We start from the raw sequence: 15,908 nt of genomic DNA on the forward strand, positions 1-15,908 counted from the left end.
GCCAGAATGCGGAGCACCGGCCGCGTGGGGCTCCGCACCCTGACTATACCAGCCCGCATGGTCCATGGATTGGGGGGTCTCGGAAGGGGAGGGGCAGCCAAGCTTTCCCCTCCCCCTCCGAGCCCTTGTCCAATCTAAGGACAAGGGGCTCTTCTCCACCTCCGATGGGCGGTGGAGGTGGAGGCCGCGATTTCCTGGGGGGGGGGGGTTTCATGGTGGAATCTGGGAGTCCCCTTTAAAAAGAGGTCCCCCAGATGCCCACCCCCCCTCCCAGGAGAAATGAGTATAGAGGTACTTGTACCCCTTACCCATTTCCTTTAAGAGTTAAAAGTAAATAAACACACAAACACTTAGAAAAAGTATTTTAATTGAACAAAAAAACATAACCACGAAAAAAGTCCTTTAATATTCTTAATTAACCATTAATACTTACCTGTCCCTTTAAATAAATGATCCCTCGAAATAGCCTCGGAAATGTTCTATCAGTTACAATGTAACAAAGTTATTACAATGTAACAACTTTGTTACATTGTAACTACGCCGCACCCGACGTCACTCGCCGCCGCCGCATACACTTACGCGTCCGTGCAGGACGCTTAGTCCCCGCAGCTCCCGCTTTTTATATTTCCCACACTCAGAACGAAGTAAGTAAAACTCTTCCCACTTGGGGGAATCTATGAAAATAATGCACTATTGTTACCTGTGCAAAAAAACCTGACATTTTCCGCATTTAAAAGACATTTTTGCCCTTGAAACTTAAACATTGATTTTCTCAAAAACTATAAGGTCTTTTTGAAAAAAAAATGTTTCCTCTTATTCCCACTGATCCCCTTAATATACCCTGGGAATTTGGTGTTCCTAAACTTAAAGCAGGCTTTGCTATTAACCGTTAAAGAGAATCTGTATTGTTAAAATCGCACAAAAGTAAACATACCAGTGCGTTAGGGGACATCTCCTATTACCCTCTGTCACAATTTCGCCGCTCCTCGCCGCATTAAAAGTGGTTAAAAACGGTTTTAAAAAGTTTGTTTATAAACAAACAAAATGGCCACCAAAACAGGAAGTAGGTTGATGTACAGTATGTCCACACATAGAAAACACATCCATACACAAGCAGGCTGTATACAGCCTTCCTTTTGTATCTCAAGAGATCATTTGTGTGTTTCTTTCCCCCTGCATCTCTCATGCACTGAAGTTTCAGGCTGCTCTTTTCTTCCTGCAAACAGCTTTGCCCTTGTCTGTAATTCCTCACTATGTGAAAGCCCAGCCAGCTCAGAGGAGGATTTATTCAGCTTGTAAAAGATAAGAGAGAAGAGAGAAGCTGCTCTAATCTAAATAACACACAGGCAGTGTGCATAGAGGGGCCAGGAAGGGGGAGTTCATAGCAGAACCACAACACTGAAGAACTTGGCAGCCTTCCAGACACAGGCCTGACAAGTCTGACAAGAGAGAGATAAGTTGATTTATTACAGAGATGGTGATAGTAGAACATGCTGCAGTAAGCCAGAACACATTAGAATAGCTTTTGGAACTTGTAGGATGATAAAAAACAGGATGCGATTTTTGTTACGGAGTCTCTTTAAAGTCGGCGGGTTTTTAAATGTATACATTTTTACTTTGAAACTTTAACATCGATTTTCTCAAAAACTATAAGGTCTTTTTGAAAAAATTGTTTTCCTCTTATTCCTTCTGATCTCCTTAATATATTCTCCAAATTTGAGGCTCTTGGCATTTAAGGGGGCTTTGCTATTAACCCTTAAAGTCGGCGGCTTTTTCATATTATACGGAGCGTTACGGTTTAACGCGAAATTACGGTAGCGTTTAATGCGAAATTACGGCATGAACAAATTCCCATTGTAATGCGAAAATTACGCGAAATTACGCTTACGCGGAATTTCGCGAAATCCTTCTTCATTACGAATATGTACTTACGGCCATAATCTATATTACACTAATTGCGGGAAATTTCGCAAAATCGTAATTACGTCATTACGCTCATCTCTAATAAGCAGAACTAAACAGAACAGATCCTATGCAGAGCAATAGCATCTGTACTCTTTAGTCCATTCAGAAGGGATAAGTTGGTCCATTCTGGTGAGCGTAACGCAAGTTTGGGTCCCGTATGACTTTTCCGGACTGGCGCTTACGTTTTGCAAAATACCAGCCGCCATCCACTCAGGTCCTCCTCCACTGCCGTCCATTCCGGTCCTCCTCCACTGCCGTCCATTCCGGTCGTCCTCCACTGCCGTCCATTCCGGTCCTCCTCCACTGCCGTCCATTCCGGTCCTCCTCCACTGCCGTCCATTCCGGTCCTCCTCCACTGCCGTCCATTCCGGTCCTCCTCCACTGCCGTCCATTCCGGTCGTCCTCCACTGCCGTCCATTCCGGTCCTCCTCCACTGCCGTCCATTCCGGTCCTCCTCCACTGCCGTCCATTCCGGTCCTCCTCCACTGCCGTCCATTCAGGTCCTCCGCCGCTGCTCATCTCTGGTTCAAGTTATTAAGCACCAAACAAGCAAAAAGAAAAAAAAAAGTCCACTTAAAATAAAGTAACAAAGCTTTCATTGATTATTTTATGAAATATTGTAATTAAAATAAAAAATACAAACCTTTTTCCTTTGATTCCATAGACAAGTGGTTTAACGCTCTGAAGATCAAACAGAATATACATCAAAATTATCAAAGATCTTAGAAGTATGTAACGCATATCATTATAGCATGTATAACACTAAATGTGAACATAAACAGGCATTACAGCTGAAAACAGCAATTCGGTATTTCTCTTGCTGGACTGCGAATCGCCAGTTTGCGTTCTAAATTGTCTGGCGTTCACAACAATCAACATTTGCCCCCTGCATGTACAGTCATTAAAAGGGGAAGGATAAAAAGCAGATTTCATCCATACAGGGTAGTAGGAACAGTCATCTGAGATTGCAACAGCGTTAAAATCTGAACTATTGTGGATCGGGGTGAGGGTGGGTGTTAATTCACCCTTGTCTACATAGTCGTCACCTCCGTGCGCTGCGTTGCATTCCATCTCTGTGATACTTTCTTCTTTACCTTAGAAGAAGTATCGGAGAGATTGAAGGCGACGTGGAGCGCAGCGTGTAGAGATAACCCTTTGTATGGTGGTCCGCATTAGTTCAGATTGGAGTTCTGTTCTAAATGTTTTGGAACACTGCTCAGATTTCGAATGCTCATCCCTACAGTGTAGAAGGATTGTGAAGAGCTTTGTACTTTAGAGTTAAGTTTGTAGTGAATCCTCTGGTTAATTGGCAGCCAATGGAGAGCTTGACAGAGAGGAGCAGCAGAGGAGGAGCGAGAGGAGAGATGAATGAGACGAGCAGCTGAGTTCAGTATAGGCTGAAGGGAGGAAGTCAGTTCGTAGATAGGCCACATAGCAGAGTATTGCAGTAATCAATCCAAGATATTAGGGTGGGCACTAGCAGTTTAGTGGAGTCCTGCATGAGAAGGGGTCAGTTGGGAGATGTGTCTTAAAGGGCCCATACACTTACCAGATTTTCCGCCGATAGACAGCAGATTTGATCACTGTGATTGAATCTGCTGTGATATTGATGCGCAAATGCTGACCAATTGATCAATCCCTTCGATCTGTCCACGCAAAAAAAATTGCTCGATCGCCGGCAGGTCGGGAGTGCGTTTGATAGTGGCGTTCGAATGTCCGACGACCGACGCTAGCGGCAATACATTACCTGTTCTGTCGGCATGTGTCCCCGCTGTCCCTTCTCCGCGCTGGGCACCGGCTGGCTTCACTTACTTCCTGTCGCGGGAAGTTTAAACAGTAGAGCGCCCTCTACTGTTTAAACATCCCCCGACAGAAGGAAAAGTGAAGCTGAAGCCCAGAGTGGAGAAGAGACAGAGCGACCGGGGGACTTGCGCTGGCCAGATCAGGTAATGTATGCAGGGGGAGGCGGCAGCGGCAGCTCCACAGATTGTGAATCTGTTTCATAGTGAAATCGATTAAAAATCTGTTTGCAGTAAAGGCAGCCAATAGATCCCTCTTTGATCAGATTCGATCACAGAGGGATCTATCTGCTGGTGGCAATCGACCAGTGTATGGCTGCCTTAAAGAGAGTCTGAAGCGAGAATAAATCTCGCTTCAGACCTCATAGATAGCAGGGGCACGTGTGCCACTGCTAAACCGCCGCTATCCCGCGGCTTAACGGGGGTCCCTTCACCCCCAAATCCCCTCGGTGCAGCGGGGGGAGCGCTTCCTGGTTGGGGCAGGGCTAACCGCCGCAGCCCTGCCCCACGCGCGTCTGTCAGCGCGTATCTCCGCCTCTCCCCGGCCCTCTCAGTCTTCCTTCACTGAGAGGGGCGGAGGAGAGGCGGCGATGCGCCGCTGATAGACGCGACTGGAGGCAGGGCTGCAGCCGTTAGCCCTGCCTCCAGGAGCGACCAAGTCTGCGACCAAGTGTTGCAGTGGGGGGTTTGGGGGTGAAGGGACCCCCGTTTAGCGGCGCGATAGCGGCGGTTTAGCAGGGGCACACGTGCCCCTGCTAACTTTGAGCTCTGAAGCGAGTTTTATTCTCGCTTCAGAGTCTCTTTAAGAGTTCACAATGACAGGAGCTTGTTGGTGAGTGAATGTGAGTGAAAAATGATAGAGAATTGAAATATACCACCTTAGCACCAAGTTTGGGCAACTGAAGTTCTAGGGGTGTTATTGACATTTATTGTGACATCAAGTAGAGAAGTGGATGGAGATGGTGGAAAAATGATCAGATCCATTTTGTTTTACCCTCCAAAAAACTGCAAACTCTCCCTTAGCTATAAATGGTGTAAATTTATATAAAAAAAGGCCCTATATTCTTTATTTGACATCTTAATACAAAGCAGCGAGAATACAGCAGAATCTAATTCCGTCTCTGTATCCAGCTTGTTTTTACTTCTCCACAAAACTTCCTTTAAAACAGGCCCCTTTGCAGAAGATGTGGAGGAGAGACCTCATATCTCCCTATATCTCCAGCACTGGCCTCCGAGCCTGGGAACATCTGCCTAATCCTCCACCCATCTTCAGGCCATCTCATTTACATTTTATGATTCAAGTAACATCAAAGATTCATTCATTAGAAATGACTGATTAGGATTTATTTTCCTTTTTCATTTGAAAACTGCTGGAACCCTATTTTATAAATAAGCCGAGAAAGGGTTCAGGTTTTGTGAATGTGTGCTCATGGGTCTACAGGAGTAGGCGGGGCTTTGTCATTTACAGGAAGTAGGATGAGAGTAATTGTAAGACCGGAGCCTGCTAACAGGAAATAACAGGCAGTAGAGGGCTTAATGGAGAAATGCGCAAACCCCAAGTACAGGATTTGTATGTTTGAAAAGCACAATCCCTTCTATAGATAATCATTATAATACAAAACATGTAAGATCTACTATATCCTTATAAAACAATACAAATTGAATGTTTACCTGTGTCCAAAATGTCACCTTGAAATTAATGATTTTGTTAATGGGATATGGTCTAGCCCAAAAAGTCAACAGTTTTGGAGTCAAATGGGCAATCTACTTAATACTTTTGGCACATCTGCTTTCTGTACTGGGAGAGGGGCTGCCTAATACTGGGGGCGCATCTGGTAATCTATACTTAGAAAGGGGACTGCCTAATACTGGGGGCACATCTGGCTGTCTATACTGGGGAGGGGGCTGCCTAATACTGGGGGCACATCTGGCTGTCTATACTGGGGAGGGGGCTGCCTAATACTGGGGGCACATCTGGCTGTCTATACTGGGGAGGGGGCTGCCTAATACTGGGGGCACATCTGGCTGTCTATACTGGGGAGGGGGCTGCCTAATACTGGGGGCACATCTGGCTGTCTATACTGGGGAGGGGGCTGCCTAATACTGGGGGCACATCTGGCTGTCTATACTGGGGAGGGGGCTGCCTAATACTGGGGGCACATCTGGCCATCTATACTGGGGAGGGGCTGCCTAATACTGGGGGCACATCTGACTGCCTATACTGGGGAGGGGGCTGCCTAATACTGGGGGCACATCTGGCTGTCTATACTGGGGAGGGGGCTGCCTAATACTGGGGGCACATCTGACTGCCTATACTGGGGAGGGGGCTGCCTAATACTGGGGGCACATCTGGCTGTCTATACTGGGGAGGGGGCTGCCTAATACTGGGGGCACATCTGGCTGTCTATACTGGGGAGGGGCTGCCTAATACTGGGGGCACATCTGACTGCCTATACTGGGGAGGGGACTGCCTAATACTGGGGGCACATTTGGCCCTCTATACTGGGGAGGGGCTGCCTAATACTGGGGGCACATCTGACTGCCTATACTGGGGAGGGGGCTGCCTAATACTGGGGGCACATCTGGCTGTCTATACTGGGGAGGGGGCTGCCTAATACTGGGGGCACATCTGGCTATACTGGGGAGGAGGCTGCCTAATACTGGGGGCACATCTGGCTGTCTATACTGGGGAGGGGGCTGCCTAATACTGGGGGCACATCTGGCTGTCTATACTGGGGAGGGGGCTGCCTAATACTGGGGGCACATCTGGCTGTCTATACTGGGGAGGGGGCTGCCTAATACTGGGGGCACATCTGGCTGTCTATACTGGGGAGGGGGCTGCCTAATACTGGGGGCACATCTGGCTGTCTATACTGGGGAGGGGGCTGCCTAATACTGGGGGCACATCTGGCTGTCTATACTGGGGAGGGGGCTGCCTAATACTGGGGGCACATCTGGCTGTCTATACTGGGGAGGGGCTGCCTAATACTGGGGGCACATCTGGCTGTCTATACTGGGGAGGGGCTGCCTAATACTGGGGGCACATCTGGCTGTCTATACTGGGGAGGGGCTGCCTAATACTGGGGGCACATCTGGCTGTCTATACTGGGGAGGGGCTGCCTAATACTGGGGGCACATCTGGCTGTCTATACTGGGGAGGGGGCTGCCTAATACTGGGGGCACATCTGGCTGTCTATACTGGGGAGGGGCTGCCTAATACTGGGGGCACATCTGACTGCCTATACTGGGGAGGGGCTACCTAATACTGGGGGCACATCTGGCTGTCTATACTGGGGAGGGGCTGCCTAATACTGGGGGCACATCTGACTGCCTATACTGGGGAGGGGCTGCCTAATACTGGGGGCACATCTAAATGTCTATACTGGGGAGGGGGCTGCCTAATACTGGGGGCACATCTGACTGCCTATACTGAGAAAGGAAGCCACCTAATATAGAGGGCACACCTGGCAACCTATAATGTGGGAGGGAGGGGACTATGAAAAACTGGGGGCACATCTGGTTACCTATACTGCGGGGTTGGGGGACCTACTTAATACTGGGGTCACATCTGCTACCTTCTGCAGAAAAAATACTGAACCCATCTGCACGCAAATAAAACTAAGTGAGTCATACATAAGTATAAGTAAGAATAAGCTTTTTATTAGTGTCAATAAAAACCTTTAAAAAATATAAGTGGTCTGTCAGTTTAAGTTGGAGACCTGTATAATACCAATCATTATATTCAGTCTCTTGGAAGCAGGAAGAGATATATTACAGCAGTTTCAATATCAAAGCGATTCAAGTTGAAATCTATCCAGATTCTCACTGGGTACATCTGCTGCCTATACTGGGGTGGGCACAGTTCAAGAGAGGGGGGCCTTTGGAATCTCTGCCTCTGGTGCTGTATAGTCTTGTCTCGGACCTGATAATTACTGAGACCAGCACAGGCAGAAATGAGATTTCCCGTATTTGAAGACCTGCAGGTCCCCGGCATGCCGGGGGAATTCTGTGCTGGGAAGAAGCAGCATTTTTCCCACCGTCAGTCTCAGCTGCGCTCCTGAGGGGCACTTGTGCCTGCAGCTCTTGGTATCTTCAGTCAGGCTCTGTGACTAGGCATCAAATCATAAATAATCCAGTCTGTCCTCCGAGAGGCGGATGAAAGAGATTCGCTTGGTGGAAGTATCAGAACTCCAGATGAGACGTATTCGAAGATTCTCAGGCCCAGATACGTTAATAAGACATTTATCCAGGAATCTCCTCCGAAATGGCAGCTAGTTTCTCAGAATGAGAAGTTGCAGCGTTGGTACAACTCATTTATTTGGAAAAGTTTTTGTTTTTCTTTTGCTGCTGCTGAAAAAATAGTTGTCAGTAGATACCGAAAACTAGAAAGTGGCATATAAATACATAATAATAATAATAATAATAACAACAACATGGTAGGATATTAGACTAAGACAAGAACATTTGGGAAATAGTGATCACAACATGATAACGTTTGATCTGGTGACTGACAGGCCACGGGGCAGCGGGACCACTAAAACTATGAATTTTAGAAAAGCAAAGTTCAATCAAATTAGGCAGGCACTAAGTTTGGTAAACTGGGATAATGTACTACAAGGGGAAGACACTGAAGGGAAATGGCAAGCTTTTAAACTTATTCTCAATCAATATTGTAGTATGTAAATCCCATATGGAAACAAAATGTCTAGGAATAAAAAAAGGCCTCTATGGATGAATAGAAAGGTTAGGGATAAAATGAAGAGGAAAAAGAATGCCTATAAGGTCCTAAAACAGGAGGGGACCGAGGCTGCACTAAGCAATTATAAGGAGTGCAATAAAAATTGTAAAAAAGAAATTAGGCAGGCAAAGATTGAAGCTGAAAAACAAATCGCTAGGGATATCAAATCTAACCCAAAAAAGTTTTACAAGTACATCAACTCTAAAAAAAGAAAGGTTGACTGTATAGGACTCCTAAAGGATGAGGGTGGGAACTCAATGGTGGATGACCAAGGTAAGGCAGAGTTATTAAATGCGGAAGAGTCTCAATCTTCTAACTGTAATATTAAATACTTAACGCAGGAAGAAGTGAAGGCAAGACTAAATAAATTAAAAATAGACAAGGCACCTGGCCCGGATGGCATGCATCCTCGGGTCCTAAGGGAATTAAGTTCAGTTATAAATTAACCCCTTTATCTTATCTTTTGTGACTCTCTTTCAACTGGCAGAGTCCCAGTGGATTGGCGTACAGCCCACGTTTTCCCATTATTTAAGAAGGGCAAAAAATCAGATCCAGGAACTTACAGACCTGTAAGCTTAACATCAGTTGTATGCAAACTATTTGAGGGGTTACTAAGAGATACTATACATGACTTCATAGTAGAAAATAATCTTATTTCTCAGCATCAACATGGTTTTACTAAAGACAGGTCCTGTTTGACTAACATGCTCCGCTTTTATGAGGTAGTGAATGCTAATATGGATATTGGGAATGCTGTAGATGTGATATACTTAGACTTTGCAAAGGCCTTCGACACTGTTCCCCACAGAAGTCTGGTGCAAAAGTTGAGGATGCAAGGACTGGGGAAGAGTCTGTGTGCATGGATAGGGAACTGGCTAATGGACAGAAAATGTAAAGTCATGCATTTTGGTCGTACCAATGGTCTAGCACCATACAAAATAAATGGGATACAGTTGGGGACATCAAACTTGGAGAAGGACTTAGGAGTACTCATCGACAACAAGTTAAATAATCGTACTCAATGCCAAGCCGATGCAGCTAAAGCTAACAAAATTTTGGGATGCATTAAAAGGGAAATAAAAACTCGAGATGCTAGCATAATATTGCCCCTGTTTAACTCTCTAGTAAGGCCACATCTGGAATATGGAATTCAGTTCTGGGCACCACATTACAAAAAAGATATTGCAGTTTAAGAGCAGGTGCAGAGACGAGCAACAAAATTGATAAGTGGGATGGAAGGTCTCGCTTACCAAGAAAGGTTAGATAAACTGGGTTTATTTAGTCTAGAGAAAAGACGCCTTAGAGGGGATCTAATTAACATGTATAAATACATCAGAGGGCAATATAATAGCTTGGCAGATGAGCTTTTTGTCCCTAGGCCTTCTCAAAGGACTAGAGGACATGATCTGCGCATGCAGGAAAAACGTTTTAGCCATTTATTTAGGAAAGGGTTCTTTACAGTAAGAGTGATTAAGATGTGGAATGCATTGCCACAGGAAGTCGTTATGGCAAACTCTATACCTGCATTTAAAGGGGGCTTAGATGCTTTCCTTGCGTTGAAAGACATCCATGGCTACAATTACTAGGTTATGCCTAATGATGTTGATCCAGGGATTTTATCTGATTGCCATCTGGAGTCGGGAAGGAATTTTTCCCTTTTGGGGCTAATTGGACCATGCCTTGTAAGGGTTTTTTCGCCTTCCTCTGGATCAACAGGGATATGTGAGGGAGCAGGCTGGAGTTGTACTTTGTACTGGTTGAACTCGATGGACGTATGTCTTTTTTCAACCAAAATAACTATGTAACTATGTAAGACTATGGTAGGATTAGAGTGTGAGCTCCTCTGAGGGCAGTCAGTGACATGACTATGTACTTTGTAATGTGCTGCAGGAGATGTCAGTGCTATATAAATAAATAATAACAATATGGTAGGACATTAGACTAAGACTATGGTAGGATTAGATTGTGAGCTCCTCTGACGACGGTCAGTGACATGACTATGTACTCTGTAATGTGCTGCAGAAGATGTCAGTGCTATATAAATACCTTATAATAATATGGTACGATATTAGACTATGACTATGGTTGGGTTAGATTGTGAGCTCCTCTGAGGACAGTCAGTGACATGACTATGTGCTCTGTAATGTGCTGCAGGAGATGTCAGTGCTATATAAATACATAATAATGATATGTTAGGACATTAGACTATGACTATGGTAGGATTAGATTGTGAGCTCCTCTGAGGACAGTCAGTGACGTGACTATGTACTGTGTACAGTGCTGCAGAAGATGTCAGTGCTATATAAATACATAATAATAATATGGTAGGACATTAGACTATGACTATGGTAGGATTAGAGTGTGAGCTCCTCTGCGGACAGTCAGTGACATGACTATGTACTCTGTAATGTGCTGCAGAAGATGTCAGTGCTATATAAATACATAATAATGATATGGTAGGACATTAGACTGTGACTATGGTAGGATTAGATTGTCCAACTACTGACATAAATATCTATCTAGCTTTTATCTACTCACTCCAGGTGTTCTTTAAATGTAAGTGTTAGTAAATCTAGTAAATGTAGTAAATCTATGCCCTCCTCTGGCATGAACGATGATTAAAAATACTTTTTTCCCACTGTCCCCAGAGACTTCTCTGTTGTCATTAGACGTCAAGTCTGAGAATTGACTAGAAAGAGAGATTGATGGATGATAAAATTGTTTGCAAGCAATTCATTGAGTTCCACTTTCTTTCTCGTAGCTGAAACATTAGAATGTGAGCCTCAGAGGAGCAGTCAGCCATGTGCAATGTTCAATGTTCTCTAGAAAAGCAGCTGACCATAAAAGATGTATGCTGCTTAAATAAAAAGAAACCTTTCCTAAAAGCTGTATTTACTGTATTCTTCGTCCACCAAAAGTTTAGAGGCTTTTCCTTTCAGAATTAGACAAAGAACGAAGTAGTAGTTTTTGTAGAAATAGCATCTCAATAAGGCCTCCTGCACACTGCAAGTGATTCAGATTCTGCTTTTTAATCAGTTTTTACATCCGATTCAGATTCCGATATGCAGTGTGCAGGGAGCAAACTGCAAATCGGAATCTGAACCGGATGTAAAAACTGATTAAAAAGCGGAATCTGAATCGGAATCACTTGCAGTGTGCAAGAGGCCTAACTCTCTGCTTGGTTATTTTTGTGTCAGCCTCTCAGTAACACAGAGTGGTCTTTTACCTCTTGGCCTTGGTTGTTTTTGTGTCAGCCTCTCAGTAACACAGAGTGGTCTTTTACCTCTTGGCCTTGGTTGTTTTTGTGTCAGCCTCTCAGTAACACAGAGTGGTCTTTTACCTCTTGGTCTTGGTTGTTTTTGTGTCAGCCTCTCAGTAACACAGAGTGGTCTTTTACCTCTTGGCCTTGGTTGTTTTTGTGTCAGCCTCTCAGTAACACAGAGTGGTCTTTCATCTCTTGGCCTTGGTTGTTTTTGTGTCAGCCTCTCAGTAACACAGAGTGGTCTTTTACCTCTTGGCCTTGGTTGTTTTTGTGTCAGCCTCTCAGTAACACAGAGTGGTCTTTTACCTCTTGGTCTTGGTTGTTTTTGTGTCAGCCTCTCAGTAACAGAGTGGTCTTTTACCTCTTGGCCTTTGTTGTTTTTGTGTCAGCCTCTCAGTAACACAGAGTGGTCTTTCATCTCTTGGCCTTGGTTGTTTTTGTGTCAGCCTCTCAGTAACACAGAGTGGTCTTTTACCTCTTGGTCTTGGTTGTTTTTGTGTCAGCCTCTCAGTAACAGAGTGGTCTTTTACCTCTTGGCCTTTGTTGTTTTTGTGTCAGCCTCTCAGTAACACAGAGTGGTCTTTCATCTCTTGGCCTTGGTTGTTTTTGTGTCAGCCTCTCAGTAACACAGAGTGGTCTTTCACCTCTTGGTCTTGGTTGTTTTTGTGTCAGCCTCTCAGTAACAGAGTGGTCTTTTACCTCTTGGCCTTGGTTGTTTTTGTGTCAGCCTCTCAGTAACACAGAGTGGTCTTTCATCTCTTGGCCTTGGTTGTTTTTGTGTCAGCCTCTCAGTAACACAGAGTGGTCTTTTACCTCTTGGCCGTGGTTGTTTTTGTGTCAGCCTCTCAGTAACACAGAGTGGTCTTTTACCTCTTGGTCTTGGTTGTTTTTGTGTCAGCCTCTCAGTAACACAGAGTGGTCTTTTACCTCTTGGCCTTGGTTGTTTTTGTGTCAGCCTCTCAGTAACACAGAGTGGTCTTTCATCTCTTGGCCTTGGTTGTTTTTGTGTCAGCCTCTCAGTAACACAGAGTGGTCTTTCATCTCTTGGCCTTGGTTGTTTTTGTGTCAGCCTCTCAGTAACACAGAGTGGTCTTTTACCTCTTGGCCTTGGTTGTTTTTGTGTCAGCCTCTCAGTAACACAGAGTGGTCTTTTACCTCTTGGTCTTGGTTGTTTTTGTGTCAGCCTCTCAGTAACACAGAGTGGTCTTTTACCTCTTGGCCTTGGTTGTTTTTGTGTCAGCCTCTCAGTAACACAGAGTGGTCTTTTACCTCTTTGCCTTGGTTGTTTTTGTGTCAGCCTCTCAGTAACACAGAGTGGTCTTTCATCTCTTGGTCTTGGTTGTTTTTGTGTCAGCCTCTCAGTAACACAGAGTGGTCTTTTACCTCTTGGTCTTGGTTGTTTTTGTGTCAGCTTCTCAATAACATAGAATGGTCTTTTACCTCTTGGCCTTGGTTGTTTTTGTGTCAGCTTCTCAATAACATAGAGTGGTCTTTCATCTCTTGGCCTTGGTTGTTTTTCGGTCAGCCTCTCAGTAACACAGAGTGGTCTTTTACCTCTTGGCCTTGGTTGTTTTTGTGTCAGCCTCTCAGTAACACAGAGTGGTCTTTCATCTCTTGGTCTTGGTTGTTTTTGTGTCTTCAGAACCTGCTCAGGAGAACACAGATCATTTGGAGGATGCTTTAGAAGAAGACACCCTGTGGAGTATGAACATTGGGAGCGAGTCCCGGAAATTCTGCGACCTCTGCCGAGCGTGGTTCAACAACCCGATGATGGCTCAACAACATTACGAGGGCAAAAAGCACAAGAAGAACGCGGCCCGGGCGAGACTTCTACAGCGACTGGGGGAGACCTTGGACTCTGAAGCCCTCGAAGGTCAGTCTTCATAACTAACTGTCGAGAGTTCTGTATTAGTATGGGATGTACACAGATGGGCTTCTGTTTTGCTTTGATCTTGATTAGCGATGGTCAGTAAGATGCTATTGGAATTCAGACAATCCAAACCAGCAGTTCATGCATTTGATTGGTTTAATTCTGAGCTGTAGGTAATTAGCATTAAATGTAAATGTAAGTCAGGCTCATTAGCATCACATTGACCACTCATAATTGTGTGTATGGACATCAGTGGATTTTTTATGGATGGGCAACAGAAGATTCTGTAGAGATGATTGAGCAACTATTTTCCTAGTATGCAAATCAAGGTTGTTTTCTTTTTTGCTTCGATTGATCTGAACATGTTGGGTGAAACGCAACCCTCCATTTCTCTGCCACTTATCACAATCTAGTGTTTGTTCATTGTCGTTTTGAGTTAAACTCTGCACATAGATATTGTTTTACCGCCTAAATATTGGGGTATTTGTATGATGAAGGGATCTATATGTATGAATGTATCTTAGGGCAGTACAACATATTGTTGCTTGGTGTTTCATCCTTAGGTCTGTACAAGGACAAGAGGAAATAAACTGTGTATGGAGGAAAAGAGATTTTACGGTTTAGAACGGGTTTTATTTTCAAAGTGAGGGTGGTTATGATGTGAATTCTCTTAAAACATTTAGTTATGGTGAATTCTATACTTTTATTACTCATAAAAGGGGCTTGAATGCCTTCCATGCTTTGAAAATCTACGGCTCTGATTGCTAGATATGGTAGGACAATATATTCATCTAGTCAGGAGATTGTGGCTTTTGTTTCCTCTTGATTGAAGTATAGTGAGTCTCTGGAGGTTGATGGACTCACAGTTCCGATGTAGAAAGTAACGCTAGAATAGCTTGTTAGCAGAGTTCTTGAGAGACTGCTCTTTTTGGCATAGCAGTTAAGCTCCTGAAGCCTGGTCCTGGACACGCCCCCTAGTCTTGTGATGCTGAGCAGGATGTAATGATGTCACCCCACCAGCTCTACTCAGATCTGCTGGAAGTGCTCTTATGTATGGAATAAAGATTAATAAAATTTCACATTCGTAGAAAAATTCAGACTCCTTTAGAAACACTGCTGCTTCGAAAAGGGAAAAGAGGAGGAAGCTTAAAGAGAATCTGTATTGTTAAAAATCGCACAAAAGTAAACATACCAGTGCGTTAGGGGACATCTCCTATTACCCTCTGTCACAATTTCGCCGCTCCCCGCCACATTAAAAGTGGTTAAAAACAGTTTTAAAAAGTTTGTTTATAAACAAACAAAATGGCCACCAAAACCGGAACTAGGTTGATGTACAGCATGTCCACACATAGAAAATACATCCATACACAAGCAGGCTGTATACACCCTTCCTTTTCAATCTCAAGAGATCATTTGTGTGTTTAACTTCTGTCCCCCTGCAGCTCTCATCCACTGAATAGTGACAGGCTGATTGTTTCTTCCTGCAGACAGCTCTGCCTGTGTCTGTAATTCCTCAGTATGTGACAGCCCAGCCAGCTCCTTTCACAACAGAGGAGGATTTTTATCCAGCTCTCTTTCACTGATATTAGATAGCAGAGACACTGCTGGCTTAACACACACACTGGAGTGTGCATAGAGGGGCCTGGAGAGGGGTGTGCATAGCAGATCAGCACGGAAGAGTTGGCAACCTTCCAGACACAGGGCGACAAGTCTGACAGGGGAAAGATACATTGATTTATTACAGAGACAGTGATAGTAGAAAGTGCTGCAGTAAGCCAGAGCACATTAGAATAGGTTTAGGAACTTGTAGGATGGTAAAAAACAGGATGACATTTTTGTTACAGAGTCTCTTTAAAATTCCTGAGTAACTTTTTAGTTGTTATTTTTCAGAATGCAGCAAGGAGAAGTGGTGGGGGGAGGGGTAGATGGGTGAAAAACTGTTGACGGGGGTCATGAATGGCTTGCATGCAAATATAATGCAAATTGTTAGGAGTTTGGATTCGGGCCAATCAATAGCAACAGGAAGTGTATTAGACTGGCCCATTTCCAACCAGCATACAATTTACATTAAGTTTGCATGCAAGGCAGATTTATTACAATCTCAGTGATCAGCTCTAATAACTTCTGATATCTCCACTGGGGAACACTGCCCCCTACAGCAGGGCGACTGTCGCCCCATTCACCCTCCTCTCGCCATAGAACAGTTAGCCGATTGGCGTTTATTCAGCGCTTCTTCCTAAGCAGACACCCAAACCAATCACTAACGATTATTTC

At 44.5% G+C, this 15,908-nt stretch overlaps 1 protein-coding gene across 5 annotated transcripts in view; it reads left to right on the forward strand.

The window, feature by feature from the left end:
* The window catches only part of ZMAT4 (zinc finger matrin-type 4), a 761,540-nt gene that overhangs the window by 420,216 nt on the left and 325,416 nt on the right, over positions 1-15,908 (forward strand). For all 5 annotated transcript variants that reach the window (XM_068255194.1, XM_068255195.1, XM_068255191.1 and 2 more), the window contains exon 5: positions 13,407-13,637. In XM_068255194.1, the coding sequence (XP_068111295.1) occupies positions 13,407-13,637 (231 nt within the window). The remainder of the gene's footprint in view (positions 1-13,406; positions 13,638-15,908) is intronic.

This window comes from Hyperolius riggenbachi, chromosome 10 (assembly GCF_040937935.1).
Source record: "Hyperolius riggenbachi isolate aHypRig1 chromosome 10, aHypRig1.pri, whole genome shotgun sequence".
Lineage (NCBI taxonomy): Eukaryota > Metazoa > Chordata > Amphibia > Anura > Hyperoliidae > Hyperolius > Hyperolius riggenbachi.